Genomic DNA, 17,406 nt, shown 5'->3' with positions numbered 1-17,406 from the left:
GGATCCTCCCGGAACGGGGCACGAACCCGCGTCCCCCGCAGCGGCAGGCGGACTCTCAACCACTGCGCCACCAGGGAAGTCCGATAATTGCATTTTAAAAGGTCTAACATTGTCCCATCTTCTTTCAGCCACTACTGTTGTCATTCTATTGTTACTCTAGTATAAAAATACCTCGCTTATGGCCCATGCCGATCTTCTACCCGCTAAGCAGGGAACAAATCTTCGCTGCAGAAAAGGGCAGAAGCAGGATTTGGCGCTATTGGTCCAATGCTTGGCTTCCTATTGGGCAGGGGTTACGTCATTCAGAGGGGCGTGGCTCCGAGTGTGACATATCCCGCCACGGATGGCCAGGGACGCGGCAGGAGGCGGGAGCGGAAGTGGGGCGGCATGTGGGAGGGGTGGGTAACGGAAGGGGAGGGCCAGGGGAAGGAGTTCGTCTGGGCCTTTTTCCGGTGCAAGGGGCCGGAAGTTGTGGCTCGGCCGTGGCGCCTCGGGTGCTTAGGTGTGAGAGTGCCACTGAGACCGCGATCATGGGCGGAAAGAACAAGCAGAGGACCAAGGGGAACCTGAGGGTGAGTGCGGGATGGCCCAGCCAACCTAGGAGTCCTCGCCTCGCAGTGGCTGGCTCCGCTCGGCGCAGGGCCGGAGGATGTGTGGAGCGCGGCTGTGGGGAGGCGTGTGTTTGCGTGTCGAGTGTGACCTCTCTGTTGTGTGTGCGTCCCCGCTGGCGGGGTGGGTTATCTCTGAGCAGACTGGGGAGTCGTAAGAGAAAAGATGTTCCGTGCCGGATCTGTCTCCACCCGAGCACACACCCCCCGCCCAACATTTTCATTAAGAATTGGTTCCGTGTCCGCTTCATGAGGAAGGTTACCTGGCCAGGGTGGCAGGGGTGAACAAGGGAATTGGGTGGGAAGCAGTTAAGGTGAGCTGGTGTGCAGGTTATCTCGGATCATGTCGCTTCTTCGCTCAGAAATCTGCTGTGGCTCCCACATCCCTCGGGGTAAAGGCTAAAGCCGTTACGACGTTACATTGTGCATGGTCGGCTGCGGCCCCTTTCCACCTCCCAACCCCATCTTCAACTCCCTCCGCCTCGCTCACTCCATCTGGCCACGCTTATCTCTTCACCGAACCTTGACCTTGCCTGGCAGGCTCCCCGACGCTCTTTTGTTAGGTGCCTCCAGATTTTGCCCGAGATATGTCAGTGAGGTCTCCGGTGATCACTCTATTTTAAGTTGTAGCCCTCCCCCCCGCTCCCTTTTCTCCTTTCCTGCTTTATTTTATTCCATTGCATTTATGACTTCTAACATATTAGTTGACTGTCCCGCTTCTACTGTCTTGCTTCACTAGGATATTAGTATAGGATATAAGTATGATGAAGGCAGGAGTTTTTATCTGCTGCTGTTATCCTTGGAGCCTAGAAGAAAGATTAGCATATAGTAGAAGTTCACTAAATACTTGTTTAAGCACCAAAGTGGACTAAACCTACAGGATTGGGGGTGTCATAATGATATTTTTTATAGTACTAGGTTTATTATGGCACAGTCTAACTTTATGAAGATGCTTTTTTCCTGTTTCTGAAACAATTCTCGTGATTCCAGTACTACATTTTCTTAGGTCTGTCACTTAATCTGTTTTGGAGGTTAATAATAGTAACAGTAACTTACCTTGTGTTAGTAGTCTCCTAAATGCTTTACTTGCATTCTCATTTAATTTTAAAAAATTTTCTCAATGTTTACTTTTGAAATATTCCAAATATTAGGGAAAGTTGCAAGAATATTAGAACAACAACTCAAATTCTTTACCTAGAATTACCAATTGTTAATCTTTGATCACTTTTGCTTTCTCTTTCTAAATATATGTATTTTGCTGAACCGTATGAGAATTAGTTGCAGAAATCATGACCCTTAACTCCTAACTTCAGCATGTATATTCTAAAAACAGCGCCATTATTCTACATAACCGTGAGCAATTATAACATGCAGAAAATTTAACTTCAGTATAATACTATTATCTAATAATATGCATTATCGTATTCAGATTTATATAGTCATCTCAATATTGTTCTCTAAGAGTTTTATTTAGATATAGCATTTAAAAATTTTTTAAAATTTATTTTTGGCTCTTGGTGTGCGTGGGCTTTCTCTAGTTGCAGTGAGCAGGGGCTACACGTCGTTGCGGTGCACGGGCTTCTCATTGAGGTGGCTTCTGTTGCAGAGCATGGGCTCTAGGCATGCGGGCTTTAGGAGTTGAGGCACGTGGGCCCAGTAGTTGTGGCTTGTGGGTTCTGGAGCACAGGCTCAGTAGTTGTGGCGCATGGGCTTAGTTGCTCTGCGGTATGTGGGATCTTCCCGGACCAGGGACCGAACCCATGTCCCCTGCATTGGCAGGCGGATTCTCAACCTCTGAGCCACCAGGGAAGTCCCTAGATATAGCATTTAAAAAAACATCCAAGATCCATGAAAGGATCACTCATTCCATTTAGCTATCATTTAGATCTAGGCAGTTTTCCTAGTGCCTTTTTTTGGAGGAAGATTCTTTTATGACATGGACAATTTGGAAGAGTCTAGGCAATTGATTTGCTTAACTTAGATTTGTCTAATTGTTCCTTATAATTACATTCAGGTTAAACAATTTTTGACAGAAATGCTTCATAGATGATGTGTATTTCTCAGTGCCTCTCACACCACGGGGATACATAATGCCTGTTTATTAATGAGACACATAATCCCATTATGGTGGTATATGTTTAAGCACTTGATTAATGTGATGTCCATTGTATAAATGTCTCTTTTTATTGGCTATTAACAAATAATATGTGGAGTAGTAATTTCGGAATAACCTGTTCTCTCATAGACTTTCACTTAACGGTTTTTAGCATCCTTTGATAATTCTTGCTGGAATCAATTATTATTATGGTGGTTTGAAAACTTACGTTTAATCTTGATTACACCTAAGTAATGATTTAGTGACTGTTGTCTCATTTTAAAGATGATGATTCTGAGTCTTTGAGAATTAACTTGCCTAAATCCATGTAGTCAGGAAGTTGTGGAGTTGGGATTTGAACTTCAGAGTGGCAGTCATTCATTCAGCAGAAGACTTTGAATACTGAATGCCATGTATTCAAAGATGATAGAGAAATTTTCTGTTCTTGAACTATTAGTTTGATGATAGACAGATAAGTAAGCAAATAATTGTAATATATTAAAGAATTATGATACAGGTATCAGTAGAAGCAAAGTGGGAGAACAGAAAAGAACGGTGATTGACCTGAGAGGCAAATGTTGAAAACATGAATGTGTTTTCAGGGATAAGTGGAAGTTTGTCAGGGAGAGAAAAGATTACACAAAGACCAAATTGTGGATAACTAATAAGAACATGCTGGGCTTCCCTGGTGGCGCAGTGGTTGAGAATCCGCCTGCCAATGCAGGAGACACGGGTTCGTGCCCTGGTCCGGGAAGATCCCACATGCCGCGGAGCAACTAAGCCCGTGAGCCATGGCCGCTAGGCCTGTGCGTCCGGAGCCTGTGCTCCGCAACGGGAGAGGCCACAACAGTGAGAGGCCCGCATACCACAAAAAAAAAAAAAAAAAAAAAGAACATGCTGTGTAGCACAAGGAACTCTACTCAAATACTCTGTAATGGCCTGTATGGGAAAAGAATCTAAAAAAAAAAAAACAAAAAACTGGATATATGTATAATTGATTCACTTTGCTGTACACCTGAAACTAACACAACATTGTAAATCAACTATACTCCAATAAAAATTAACAAAAGAAGAAACGTGTTTGCTGTTTGAAAAAAAATGAATAAAAAGACCAGATTGTGAAAACATATTCAGGGAACTTTGTATTGAGTTTGGAACTAGAACATAAATGGTGGGAACAAAAGGGAGCAGGGAGGAGGAAGTGGGACAAGGGAAGAAAAAAGTGCTAGAAAGATGACTGGAGAGGTCGAGGCCAGATGGTGAAAGATCCCGAAAGCTTCCTGAATTTGGTCTTCAAACTGTGGACTCAGGATTGCCACCTCAAATATTACACCTCTAGAAGCCAGGCACAGAAGAATGAAGTAGGTGTAGTATAGGAAAATTAACTGCCAGAAATAGTATCGAGGTTCTTAATTTTTGAACTGTGGGTATGAGCATCTAACGTACAGTGGAGAAAGTAACAAGAAACAGTAACTACATTTTAAGTTCAAAGTAGACATTGAAAACAGATACAATTAGTTGAAAATAATTTGTGTCTGTGAAACTGGACATCTGATACCTTTTCTGTACCTAGTTATCACTGTCAGCTCTGGTCTTCAGGTCAGTTCAGAATTCAGCCTTGACTCCTTTAGCTTTTAGCTTTTTATACTATTTCATTATTCTGTTTCATAATAAAACTGTTTACACATGAGATTATAGGTAAAATTCCAGTGTCTTAATGTCACCATAGTTTTCAGAATTATAATTCACTAACCTCCTTTGTAGCTCTTTATTCATGTATCAGTATTGAGAAAGGTAAACTGAATAATGTTAGTTCGTTTTAATTACGTTTTAAAATAGAGAACCTTTTTTGAAATTAGGCCAAGTGCTTTTGTTTTGAGAAAATATCTAGTCCATCATTTTCATTTCTGGTCACTCATTTCAGTTTAGAAAGTATTACAGATTATTATTCCTCGATAAATGATTTTCCCAAACACAATTTTGCTAGGTATGAACAAACTGAATCACACATTTGGATTTTCAGACATTCTTACGGAGGAATAAGAAATAGATGAGTTTAGATGGCTGTGATGTCATCCTGGACATTGAACTGAGGCATTTTAATTTCTTTCAACAGTTCAAGTATTTTCTTTCTTTGTCACAAATAATCCTTTAATTTTTAGTATTGGAAGCTACTATATTGTGTATCAATCAAACAAGCCACTGACTGTTTCAAAACAAAGGAGTGTATCTTGTATCCCGATCATTGTATTGATTTTTATGTACATACTAATGTAATTTGTAGCCATTTTAGCCCAAAGAGATTTGGTTAGGCTTTGGGTATGTGGAAATGAGTGTGTCTGCCCACAAGGAACTCCTGGTCTAGAAGTTGCTATCATTAGACTTGTCCTAGGGAAGTTGCTTAATAAATATTTGTTGAATGAGTGGATGAATGAAAAGATATCCATTTATGAGTTAATTTTGCATCACTACACAGTATACATATGTGTGTATACATACTATTTGTACAAAAGTTGGAAATAAAAAATTTCATGAAACAGTACTTATTCTTACCATATGTGATGAATTCTGATTTTTAAAATTTTGTTCTACTTCTTTAAAATGTTGTCATGGCCCATTAAGTTGATATCATGAGCCTCTAATGGTTTGTAATCGCAACTTTAAAAACATGGTTCTGATGTTTAGGAAACAAGGAAATAGCTCCTAGGATCATTATTGTTAAGGTCTTGGTGACAAAAATATTTATCTTTGGCGAACATTGCAATAGATGCATAGGCTAGGGGGAAAAAGTCCTCAAATAGAAGTTTGCTTCACTGTGGGAATTGTCAAGTAATTACTCCAAAGAACTCAAAGTTAAATTTTGAACTCTTCCTTGACTCTGACTTTTTTCCTCCCTGCTTTCTTACCAGCCGTCAAACAGTGGCCGAGCTGCAGAACTCCTTGCTAAGGAACAGGGAACAGTGCCTGGATTTATTGGTTTTGGAACATTTCACAGTGACCTAGGCTATGTTCCTGCTATTCAAGGAGCTGAAGAAATAGACAGTCTTGTGGATTCTGATTTCCGAATGGTGCTGCGGAAACTTTCAAAGAAAGATGTCACGACAAAACTAAAAGCAAGTTTTACTGTTTTCATTAAAATGATCAAGAAAATCTTTTTGTTAAAATGTTATTGGCATATTTTATGTAAAGAAGAATGAAGAATCATCACTAATAAGTACTTTTAAATCAAGAATTGTCACTAATAAGTACTTTTACAATTGTACTTTTTTCTGACACAGACTTTAGGTTATATTTATCTTCTGGGTTATAAGTTAGTTTGTTGTTCTGCACTTTTTAGAATCACTTTGCAATTCTGACTTTACATTTTTTCCTATTAAGTAATGTAATTTTGACTCTATAATTTTAAATGGGTTTTTTTTTGTTTGTGTACATTTTATATATTTTTTAAAACAACTGAAAAGTTTCTGTCATAGTAACCTATACAGGAACTCTTCATATTAGTTCCATATGGCACAAACAGGGATGGTGTATTCTCACGTTACATAAAATAGACTAAGCTTCTAGAACAGCATAAATATAATCAACAGCCAATATTATGGCTGTTGATCCTTAACGATTTTAATAATTTATTTTAGGCTATGCAGGAATTTGGAACCATGTGTACAGAGAGAGACACGGAAATTGTAAAAGGAGTTCTTCCATATTGGCCAAGAATTTTCTGCAAAATTTCACTAGTAAGTATTAAGACTTGACTAGTTTATTTCTGTTGTTTTTTTTTGTGTGTGTGTTTTTTGTTTTTGGTTGAAGTTGTGGGGACTATCAAATTTATATGATTCATTTTTGGTGAGGGTTATGGAATGTTATGTCAATATTATTATGCAGATTGGATCATGTTGGGTTGTAAAAAGGAGTCTGTTAGGTCCTTACTATAGAACCTAGATACTTTTAAGTCATAGTAAATTTTGACAATGTAATTTCTTTATATACTTGCTGCAGAAGAATGAGAATGAATTGCTTATTTATTCCAGGCTTAGCCCTGACTCTGTCTTGAATACAGTCATTTTTATCTTATTGGGAAAAGGAAAAATTAATCAGTTTTTTAATATAATTATTGACTTTAGTTTAGCTTTGTGCATAGGTGAATTCTTATTAATGGGTCTTCATCACATACCCAGAAATGTCAGTATTTATTTTTATGGGTTAGCGCTGTTTTAAACCATATTATATTTTCAATAGGATCATGACCGCCGGGTTCGAGAAGCCACACAGCAAGCTTTTGAAAAACTTATCCTTAAAGTTAAGAAACACTTGGCTCCTTACTTAAAAAGTTTAATGGGCTACTGGCTAATGGCTCAGTGTGATACTTACACACCAGCTGCATCTGCAGCAAAAGATGCTTTTGAAGCAGCTTTCCCTCCAAGCAAGCAACCTGAAGCCATAGCATTTTGTAAAGATGAAATTACAAGTGTAAGTCCTTGGAACCATTCTGTATCTATTTTTTAAAGTATTTAAGGGATATAAGCCATATTACAAAGGCAGCTCTTTTACCTAGCATGTGAGGGTATGAGAAGTGAAATATTTTAAGTGGAAGACTGCGTTTTTTAAATGGTGTTTATCAAAGTTGACCATTTTGGCTTTTCAAACATAATTAACTTTTTGGATTGGATCTTTCTGAATGATTTAAGGTTTCCCTGTTTATTTTAATGTTTTAATTTACCATATCTAAAAAAATTTAGATATATGCTTTGTAATATATAATCTAAAAAAAGAATACATCTAAAAATCAAATCTAAACTTTTTTTCCCCATATTTCCAAATCAATACATATATACAGATCTGTTTCATCCTGGTATTCCTTTGTATATATAGATATACAACAGTTTATTTAACTTTTTTCATTTTAATACACATTTGGGATTTTTCCCCAGTTTTTTTTTTTTTTAAGAATAGGTTTATTTATGTATTATTTTTAAAAATATTTATTTACCCGGTTTTTTATGATACCAAACACTGTTGCCTCAGTGAACACTCTTGAATAGATTTCTTCATACCCTGTAGGAGTGGGAGTTACCAGAACTTCTAGTAACTATATGTTGGGTCAAAGAGTTTAAATTTTTTATATATATGGATAAACTGCCCTTCAAAGGGCCATACAAATTTGTACTCCCATTAACAGATACACATTTCTCCAACACTTGGCCAGCAGTTTTGCCAGACCGATATCAACCATAACTTTTGTGGTTTTTAGTTTGTACACAATACTGTCCTTCCTCATTTTTTCTCTCTTTATTTGCTATTCCTGATATACGGACTGGAAAAAACTAGACACTAATTTGTTAGTATTAAGAAATAAAGAAATAAAAATAGAAATAAAATAAAATAAAAATAGATGGACTGTGAGTCCATTGAGGAGAAGTAAAAATTTTTTTAAAAAAGAAAATGCTTGCATTTATTTCTTTATTTAGTACTCATATTTCCATAGCACCCTATGTATAATCCTACTTAAACATCTTCCCTCCTCCTCCCTCATTTTCTCCCTGCTTCCCTCCTTTCAGTTAGTTGACCTTTCTGTGGCTTCCCAGTATACTTACAAGTCCAGATTTCTTATCTTGGCCTACAAGGCTCTGCATGATGTGATCCCTTCTTACCTATCTGATATCACACACACACACACACACACACACACACACACACACACACACACACACACACGCACGCATTCTAGTTCCCCCTTTAAGTTCTTGGTTCTTACATTCTTTATTTTTCTGTTGTACCAGAGTTGTTTTTCTAGGGTGATGGTTTGTAGTTGTGCGGTTTTTTTTGGCCGCACCGCATGGCTTGTAGGATCTTAGTTCCCAGACCAGGGGTTGAACCGGGGCCCCAGCCTTGAAAGCGCTGAGTCCAAGCCACTGGACTGCCAGAGAATTCCCTAGGGTTTGTAGGTTTACTCATACTCTCAAAGGGGTTCTCTATCCCAACTGTAAATTAAATATCATTGGATTCTTTAAAATATCTAGTGATGAATGTTGTGAGTGAAGTATCATGAGTTTGGACACTTAAGAGTTTTAGAAAATGGATTTTTGAGATAATTGATTTGGCTATTCATAGTTTTGTTTATTTGGTTGGTTTTTTGTTCTTGGTTTTATTATGGATGGGTAACTGATCATTGGATATGTGGATTATTTTCTCCATTATTTTACCTTTAGTTGGATGTGTCACAGATATACAAATATTGGGTTTGAACTTTCCTAAGTTCAAAACAAATTTATTAGAGAGGAGTTAGGCAAATGAGATCAAAATGTCATAGTGTCTGTAAGAGAACACGGGCTCTGGGTCACACCACTGGGTTCTAGTCCACTCTGCCATTAGTTGGGGTGTTTGACCATGGGCAGGTTTCTGTGCTTCCATTTCCTCATCTGTTAAAGTAGGAATTAACTTGTACTTTATCGAGTTGTTTTGAGGATTTAGTTAATGCATGGAATGTGCTCAAAGCAGTACCTGGTAAATGGAAAAACTCAGTAAATGTTGGTTATTATTATTGCTGATAAAATTGATACTGGAACAGTGGACTTTCTAGTACTGTACCCCAGAAGTAAGCAGACTTACTCAGCATTGCAAATGGGACCTTGAACCTTCCTCCATGGTGGAGTGGAGCACAATGTGTGCTCTCTGTGAGCAGGGAGGTGCTCAAGAAAGAGGGGCGAGGAAAGCAGAGCCTAATTCACTCCCAAACTTACTAATCGGACATCCCATTCACTTCACTGCTGTGTGCAAGAGGAATGGAGAAGCAAGAGGCCAGGAGTATTGAAGGGAAAATTCCTCTCAGTGGAAACTGGAGGTGTTTGGAAGGAGTACCTTATCCTTCTGTACCCCAGCAGGTGCCAACCTTGGGGATTGATAGGGGAAAAACATTGGTAAAATTCAAACCTTTTAGTTTTGCTGCTTAATTTTGCTACTTTTGTGAGAAAGGGTAAAAACTTTTAGTTAAGATGAAGTTTATATTCTGTCTCTTCACCACTGACGATTCAATAAAATCTGAAGGCTATGGCATTTTTCCCCCCTGTATAGGTGCTGCAGGATCATCTTATAAAAGAAACACCTGATACACTCAGTGATCCACAGTAAGTTGTATTGTTTCTGTGTAACTCAGATTAAGTGAAACTATGTTTCACTCATAGGTAATAAGATAATAATTTCAATGTGACATTTTTTTAAAAAGGGATGCTACATGTAGAGGTGAAAATACTTAATATAGTGCTATTTGCCAGGTGCTGTTTTAAGTGCTTTTACCTGCAAGTTGTCCCGCTACTTAACTTGAATTATCTGAGAGAGCATGTGTTTGGTTCTTTTACAAAGAGATGTTTTTAGGTTTTTTCCACATTTGCCTTTTGACAGTCATAGCAGGAACCATTTTAAGGTCTGGATGAAAATAGTTGAAGAACTATGAATAGTTCTATTGTAAGAATAGTAAGATGTTCCATTTACTTTTTACTCTTGTGTTCTAATCAAACTATTAAGAGTCTGTAAGGGAAAGTACTCTTAGGTGCAGTGTTATTTATTCTCTAATCATCCAATTAGCTGCTAGTGAGAGCAGTGTACATGCACACTTATTTCAAGCCACAACTATTTATTTTCACCTTGTATTATTCGAATAATATGTGGTTAAAATTCTATGTATATTGGCATTTTGTGGGGGTTTGGCACAGGGAGAATGAATATAGAGATAAAGCAACTTTGGTAGATATTCAGTGATAAAACATTTAAAATAGAAGTGCTGAATATGTGGTTTGTCTTATTCTCAATCCTTATATGTATTTATTTTCTTTTTACATCAAGAACTATTCCAGAGGAAGAGAGAGAAGCTAAATTCCATCGGGTTGTAACTTGTTCCTTATTGGCATTGAAAAAATTGCTTTGCCTCTTACCTGATAATGAGCTTGATTCTCTGGAGGAGAAATTTAAATCTCTTTTATCACAGAATAAGTTTTGGAAGTATGGAAAACACAGTATACCTCAGGTACCTTAATCTTCTTTATTTTAAGACATTCCTCTGATTCCTTTTTCTCCCCGATCTTGTTATTTTTTATTTAGACTTCATGTTTATTGTTTATCTTTAAAATTCTGCAGACACATTTTTGTGACGGGACTGAATTACCTCTCTTACTAGAATGTTCTTGTATTTTCATTTTTTAATTTAGTTGTTTGGACCTCAGATTCAGAGTTGAATCATCCTCTTCCTCTATTCATGGCACCTTAAAACTGCTGGGTGTGTGCAAGTCTCTTCCTTTTAATGTATTTATTTTTTCCCTTTTGTCTGTCTGTCTCCATCTTCCACCTCCACCAGCTGCCCGTTCTAAGTGTGATTAACGTATGTGCTTTCGTCTGTGCAGTCGATTCTCATTGCTTACTGTGATTATATTCTGTGAAGCCCACGAACACTGAGTTAGTGAATACCGAAGCATCGCTCTTAGGGGAAATGCAGGATGAGGCTCCTGTTAGTCTCGTCACGACATTTTTGACAGTTGGTCAGTACATAACCTTGTTTTATGTGTGTCTGTTTAAAGACACCTTATTTAATGTATATTGTTGATTCACTAACTTTGAATTCCCACACAACAGCACTAGACATCATGCCTGAATGAAGTTTATCTAATTTTCTCTGTTAGGCATGTCACAGCCTTTTTGCATGTGTTTTTAATTCACATAAATGATACTAATGATACTGTGTTCTATTTCATCCCATTTTATTGCTTTTTACATAGTAGTTTTTTTAAAAAAATTTTTATACATGTACTTTTTGTTTGTTTGTGTAAAGAAATATTTATTTATTTATTTAGGCTGCACCAGGTCTTAGTTGCGGCATGTGGGATTTTTTTTAAAAAATTAATTAATTAATTATTTTTTCTGGCTGTGTTGGGTTTTCTTTGCTGCGCGTGGGCTTTCTCTAGTTGCGGCGAGTGGGGGCTACTCTTCCTTGCAATGTAGGTGCGAGGGCTTCAGTAGTTGCGGCATGCGGGCTCTAGAGCGCAGGCTCAGTAGTTGTGGCGCACAGGCTTAGTTGCTCTGCAGCATGTGGGATCTTCCTGGGCGAGGGCTCGAACCCGTGTCGCTTGTATTGGCAGGCAGATTCTTAACCACTGCGCCACCAGGGAAGTCCCAAGCTCGCCGGGTCTTTTAGTTGCGTCATGCAAGCTCCTCGTTGTGGCATGCATGCAGGATCCAGATCCCTGACCAGGGATCAAACCCAGGCCCCTGCATTGGGAGCACGGAGTCTTACCCACTGGACCACCAGGGAAGTCCCAGTAGTTTTTTAAAAAGTACTAATATACTTAAATCCATTACATTCCTCTATGTATATCTGGCCCATGGCTTCTAACTGATGTGTAGTATTCAGAACTTTGCATTCATTCCATTTTACCAGTTCATTTCCCCAGTGATAGACACCCTGATTGCCTTCGACTCCCTGCTCTCACAAATAAGGCAGCAGTGAGCATCTTCATTCATGTATCCCAGATCTGTGAGAATTTCTTTTTCTCAATTTCTCTTAATTTCTGAATTGCCGAGTCAAAGAGTATAGGCATACTTAATTTTCTGAAGTAGTGCCAGATTGCTTACCTGATTGGCTGCATTAGTCTAGGCTCAACTATCAATAATGATGACTACTATATATCCTTATACTGTAGCCAGGACTGGGCATCATTCAACTTCCTATTTTTCAATAGTCTAATTAGGAGTTCAAATGATACCTTTCTTTAATGTTAATTACTCTGCTAACTAGTGACTTTTAACATCTCTTCATAAGCTTTTTAGTTTTTTATGTTTCCTCTGTAAACTACTTATTCATATCTTTCACCTCTTTTTTTCTATTGGAGTTCTCTTTTTCATATTTTACTGGAGTTCCTTGTATATTTTAAATATTAGTCCTTATGTCATTTTTAGGCATTGTAAATAATCTCCCATTCTGTCACCTTTCATGTGTCCTCTTTTATAAAGAAATCTTAATTTTGATTACATCAAAACCACTGATTTTGCCTTATGAAGGCCTTTCTCACTTTTTTTTTTTTGTGTGTGTGGTATGCAGGCTTCTCACTGCTGTGGCCTCTCCCATTGCGGAGCACAGGCTCCGGACGCGCAGGCTCAGCGGCCACAGCCCACGGGCCCAGCCGTTCCGCGGCATGTGGGATCCTCCCGGACCAGGGCACGAACCCGTATCGCCTGCATTGGCAGGCAGATTCTTAACCACTGCGCCACTGTTGGAAGATTTTTAATCACAGTTTCAATTTCAGTGCTGGTGATTGGTCTGTTCATATTTTCTATTTCTTCCTGCTTCAGTCTCAGAAGGTTGTGCGTTTCTAAGAATTTGTCCATTTCTTCCAGGTTGTCCATTTTATTGGCATAGAGTTGCTTGTAGTAATCTCTCATGGTCCTTTGTATTTCTGCTGTGTGAGTTATTACTTTTTTTTCATTTATAATTCTATTGATTTGAGTCTTCTCACTATTTTTCTTGATGTCTGGCTAATGGTTTATCAATTTCGTTTATCTGCTGAAAGAACCAGCTTTTAGTTTTATTGACCTTTGCTATCATTTCCTTCATTTCTTTTTCATGTATTTCTGACCTGATCTTTATGATTTCTTTCCGTCTGCTAACTTTGGGGGTTTTTTGTTGTTCTTTCTCTAATTGCTTTAGGTGTAAGGCTAGGTTGTTTATTTGAGATGCTTCTTGTTTCATTTTTTTTTAAATTTATTTATTTACTTATTTATTTATTTATGGCTGTGTTGGGTCTTTGTTGCTATGTGTGGGCTTTCTCTATTTGCGGTGAGTGGGGCCTACTCTTGAGCGGGGGCTACTCTTCGTTGTGGTGCACAGGCTTCTCACTGTCCTGGCTTCTCTTGTTGCAGAGCACTAGCTCTAGGCACGCAGGCTTAATAGTTGTGGCGCTCAGGCTTAGTTGCTCTGCAGCATGTGGGATCTTCCCAGACCAGGGCTTGAACCCATGTCCCCTGCATTGGCAGGCGGATTCTTAACCACAGCGCCACCAGGGAAACCCCCTGTTTCTTCTTTCTTAAGATAGGGTTGTATTGCTATAAACTTCCCTCTTAGAACTGCTCTTGCTGCATCCCATAGGTTTTGGTCATCGTGTTTTCATTGTCATTTGTTTCTAGGTATTTTTTGATTTCCTCTTTGATTTCTTCAGTGACCTCTTGGTTATTAAGTAGTGTATTGTTTACCCTCCATGTGTTTGTATTTTTTACACAGTTTTTCCTGTAATTGATATCTAGTCTCATAGCATTGTTGTTGGAAAAGATACTTGATACGATTTCAGTTTTCTTAAATTTACCAAGACTTGATTTGTGACCCAAGGTATGATCTATCCTGGAGAATGTTCCATGAGCACTTGAGAAGAATGTGTATTCTGTTGTTTTTGGATGGAATGTCCTATAAATATCAATTAAGTCCATCTTGTTTAATGTATCATTTAAAGCTTGTGTTTCCTTATTTATTTTCATTTTGGATGATCTGTCCATTGGTGAAAGTGGGGTGTTAAAGTCCCCTACTATGATTGTGTTACTGTCGATTTTCCCCTTTATGGCTGCTAGTATTTGCCTTATGTATTGAGGTGCTCCTATGTTGTGTGCATAAATATTTACAATTGTTATATTTTCCTCTTGGATTGATCCCTTGATCATTATGTAATGTCCTCCTTTGTCTCTTGTAATAGTCTTTCTTTCAAAGTCTGTTTTGTCTGATATGAGAATTGCTACTCCAGCTTTCTTTTTTTTGCGGTACGCGGGCCTCTCATTGTTGTGGCCTCTCCTGTTGCGGAGCACAGGCTCTGGACGCACAGGCTCAGTGGCCATGGCTCATGGGCCCACCCGCTCCGCGGCATGTGGGATCTTCCCAGACCGGGGCACAAACGCGTGTCCCCTGCATCGGCAGGCAGACGCTCAACCACTGCGCCACCAGGGAAGCCCTCCAGCTTTCTTTTGATTTCCATTTGCATTGAATATCTTTTTTCATCCCCTCACTTTCAGTCTGTATGTGTCCCTAGGTCTGAAGTGGGTCTCTTGTAGACAGCATATATACAGGTCTTGTTTTTGTATCCATTCAGCCAGTCTTTGTCTTTTGGTTGGAGCATTTAGTCCATTACTTAAGGTAATTATCGATATGTATGTTCCTATTACCATTATCTTAATTGTTTTGGGTTTGTTATTGTAGGTCTTTTCCTTCTCTTGTGTTTCTTGCCTAGAGAAGTTCCTTTAGCATTTGTTGTAAAGTTGGTTTGGTGGTGCTGAATTCTCTTAGCTTTTGCTTGTCTGTAAAGGTTTTAATTTCTCCATCAAATCTGAATGAGATCCTTGCTGGGTAGAGTAATCTTGGTTGTAGGTTTTTCTCCTTCATCACTTTAAATGTGTCCTGCTGCTAGCTCTCTTCTGGCTTGCAGAGTTTCTGCTGAAAGATCAGCTGTTAATCTTATGGGGATTCAATCCCTTGTTTGTTATTTGTTGTTTTTCCCTTGCTGCTTTTAATATTTTTTCTTTGTATTTAATTTTTGATGGTGTGATTAATATGTGTCTTGGCATGTTTCTCCTTGGATTTATCCTGTATGTGCCTCTCTGTGCTTCCTGGACTTGATTAACTATTTCCTTTCCCATATTAGGGAAGTTTTCAACTATAATCTCTTCAAATATTTTCTCAGTCCCTTTCGTTTTCTCTTCTTCTTCTGGGACCCCTGTAATTCTAATGTTGGTGCGTTTAATGTTGTCCCAGAGGTCTCTGAGACTGTCCTCAATTCTTTTCATTCTTTTTTCTTTATTCTGCTCTGTGGTAATTAGTTCCACTATTGTATCTTCCAGATCACTTATCTGTTCTTCTGCCTCAGTTATTCTGCTATTGATCCCTTCTAGAGAATTTTAAATTTCATTTATTGTGTTGTTCATCACTGTTTGTTCCTTAATTCTTCTAGGTCCTTGTTAAAGGTTTCTTGTATTTTCTCCATTCTATTTCCAAGATTTTGCATCATCTTTACTATCATTATTCTGAATTCTTTTTCTGGTAGACTGCCTATTTCCTCTTCATTTCTTTGGTCTGGTAGGTTTTTGCCTTGCTTCTTCATCTGCTGTGTGTTTCTCTGTTTTCTCACTTTGCTTAACTTACTGTTTTGGGGTTCTCCTTTTCACAGCCTGCAGGTTCATAGTTCCCATTTTTTGGTGTCTGTCCCCAGTGGCTAAGGTTGGTTCAGTGCGTTGTGTAGGCTTCCTGGTGGAGGGGACTAGTGCCTTTGTTCTGGTGGATGAGGCTGGATCTTGTCTTTCTGGTGGGCAGGTCCCCATCTGGTGGTGTGTTTTGGGGTGTCTGTGGCCTTATTAAGATTTTAGGAAGCCTCTCTGCTAATGGATGGCATTATGTTCCTGTCTTGCTAGTTGTTTGGCATAGGGTGTCCAGCACTGTACGTTGCTGGTCCTTGAGTGGAGCTGGGTCTTGGTGTTGAGATGGAGATCTCTGGGAGATTTTTGCCATTTGATATTATGTGGAGCTGGGAGGTCTCTTTTGGCCCAGTGTCCTGAACTTCGCCCTCCCACCTCAGAGGCACCGGCCTGATGTCTGGCTGGAACGCCAAGAGCCTGTCATCCACACAGCTCAGAATAAAAGGGAGAAAATAAAAGAAATAAAATAAAATAAAATAAAGTAAAATAAAATGAAGTTATTAAAATAAAAAATAATTGTTAAAAAATTTTTTTAAGTAATTAAAAAAAAGGAAAGAAGAGAGCAACCAAACCAAAAAACAAATCCACCAATGATAACAAGCGCTAAAAACTATACTAAAAAAAAAAAAGGACAGACAACTCTAGGACAAATGGTAAAAGCAAAGATATACAGACAAAATCACACACAGAAGCATACACATACACACTCACAAAAAGAGAAAAAGGGAAAATATATATATATATATACATATATATATATATATATATCGTTGCTCCTGAAGTCCACCTCCTCAATTTGGGATGCTTCGTTGTCTATTCAGGTATTCAAGAGATGCAGGGTACACCAAGTTGATTTTGGAGATTTAATCCACTGCTCCTGAGGGTGCTGGGAGGGATTTCCCTTTCTCTTTGTTTGCACAGCTTCTGGGGTTCAGCTTTGGATTTGGACCAGCCTCTGCGTTTAGGTCCCCTTAGGGCATCTTTTCTTCGCTCAGACAGGACGTGTTTAAATGAGCAGCTGGTTCAGGGGCTCTGGCTCACTCAGGCCGGGTGGAGGGAGGGGTACGGATGCGGGGTGAGCCTGCAGCGGCAGAGGCCATCGTGACGTTGCAGCAGCCTGAGGCACGCCTTGCGTTCTCCCGGGGAAGTTGTCCCTGGATCACGGGACCCTGGCGGTGGCGGGCTGCACAGGCTCCCTGGAGGGGAGGTGTGGAGAGTGACCTGTGCATGCACACAGGCTTTTCGGTGGCGGCAGCAGCAGCCTTAGCTTCTCATGCCCGTCTCGGGTCCACGCTGATAGCCACGGCTTGCTCCCGTTTCTGCCGTCTCTGGAACTCCTTTAAGCGGCGCTCTTAATCCCCTCTCCTTGCGCACCAGGAAACAGAAAGGCACGGAAAAGTCTCTTGCTTCTTTGGCAGCTCCAGACTTTTTCCCAGACTCCCTTCTGGCTAGCTAGGGTGCACTATCCCCATTCAGGCTGTGTTCATGCTGGCAACC

General features: G+C 39.3%; 1 protein-coding gene across 1 annotated transcript in view; it reads left to right on the top strand.

Annotated features, from left to right (window-relative positions):
- Nucleotides 1–410: 410 nt before the first annotated feature.
- Nucleotides 411–17,406, top strand: part of LTN1 (listerin E3 ubiquitin protein ligase 1) — a 60,058-nt gene continuing 43,062 nt past the window's right edge. The window contains exons 1-6 of the mRNA XM_059065448.2: nt 411–572; nt 5,613–5,816; nt 6,339–6,437; nt 6,940–7,170; nt 9,772–9,824; nt 10,540–10,720. Of these exons, the coding sequence (XP_058921431.1) occupies nt 531–572; nt 5,613–5,816; nt 6,339–6,437; nt 6,940–7,170; nt 9,772–9,824; nt 10,540–10,720 (810 nt within the window). The 5' untranslated portion in view covers nt 411–530. The remainder of the gene's footprint in view (nt 573–5,612; nt 5,817–6,338; nt 6,438–6,939; nt 7,171–9,771; nt 9,825–10,539; nt 10,721–17,406) is intronic.

The sequence above is a fragment of the Kogia breviceps genome, chromosome 5 (assembly GCF_026419965.1).
Source record: "Kogia breviceps isolate mKogBre1 chromosome 5, mKogBre1 haplotype 1, whole genome shotgun sequence".
NCBI classification, from domain to species: domain Eukaryota; kingdom Metazoa; phylum Chordata; class Mammalia; order Artiodactyla; family Physeteridae; genus Kogia; species Kogia breviceps.
Note: the sequence above shows the minus strand (reverse complement) of the source record. Positions and strands in the feature narration are given on the sequence as shown.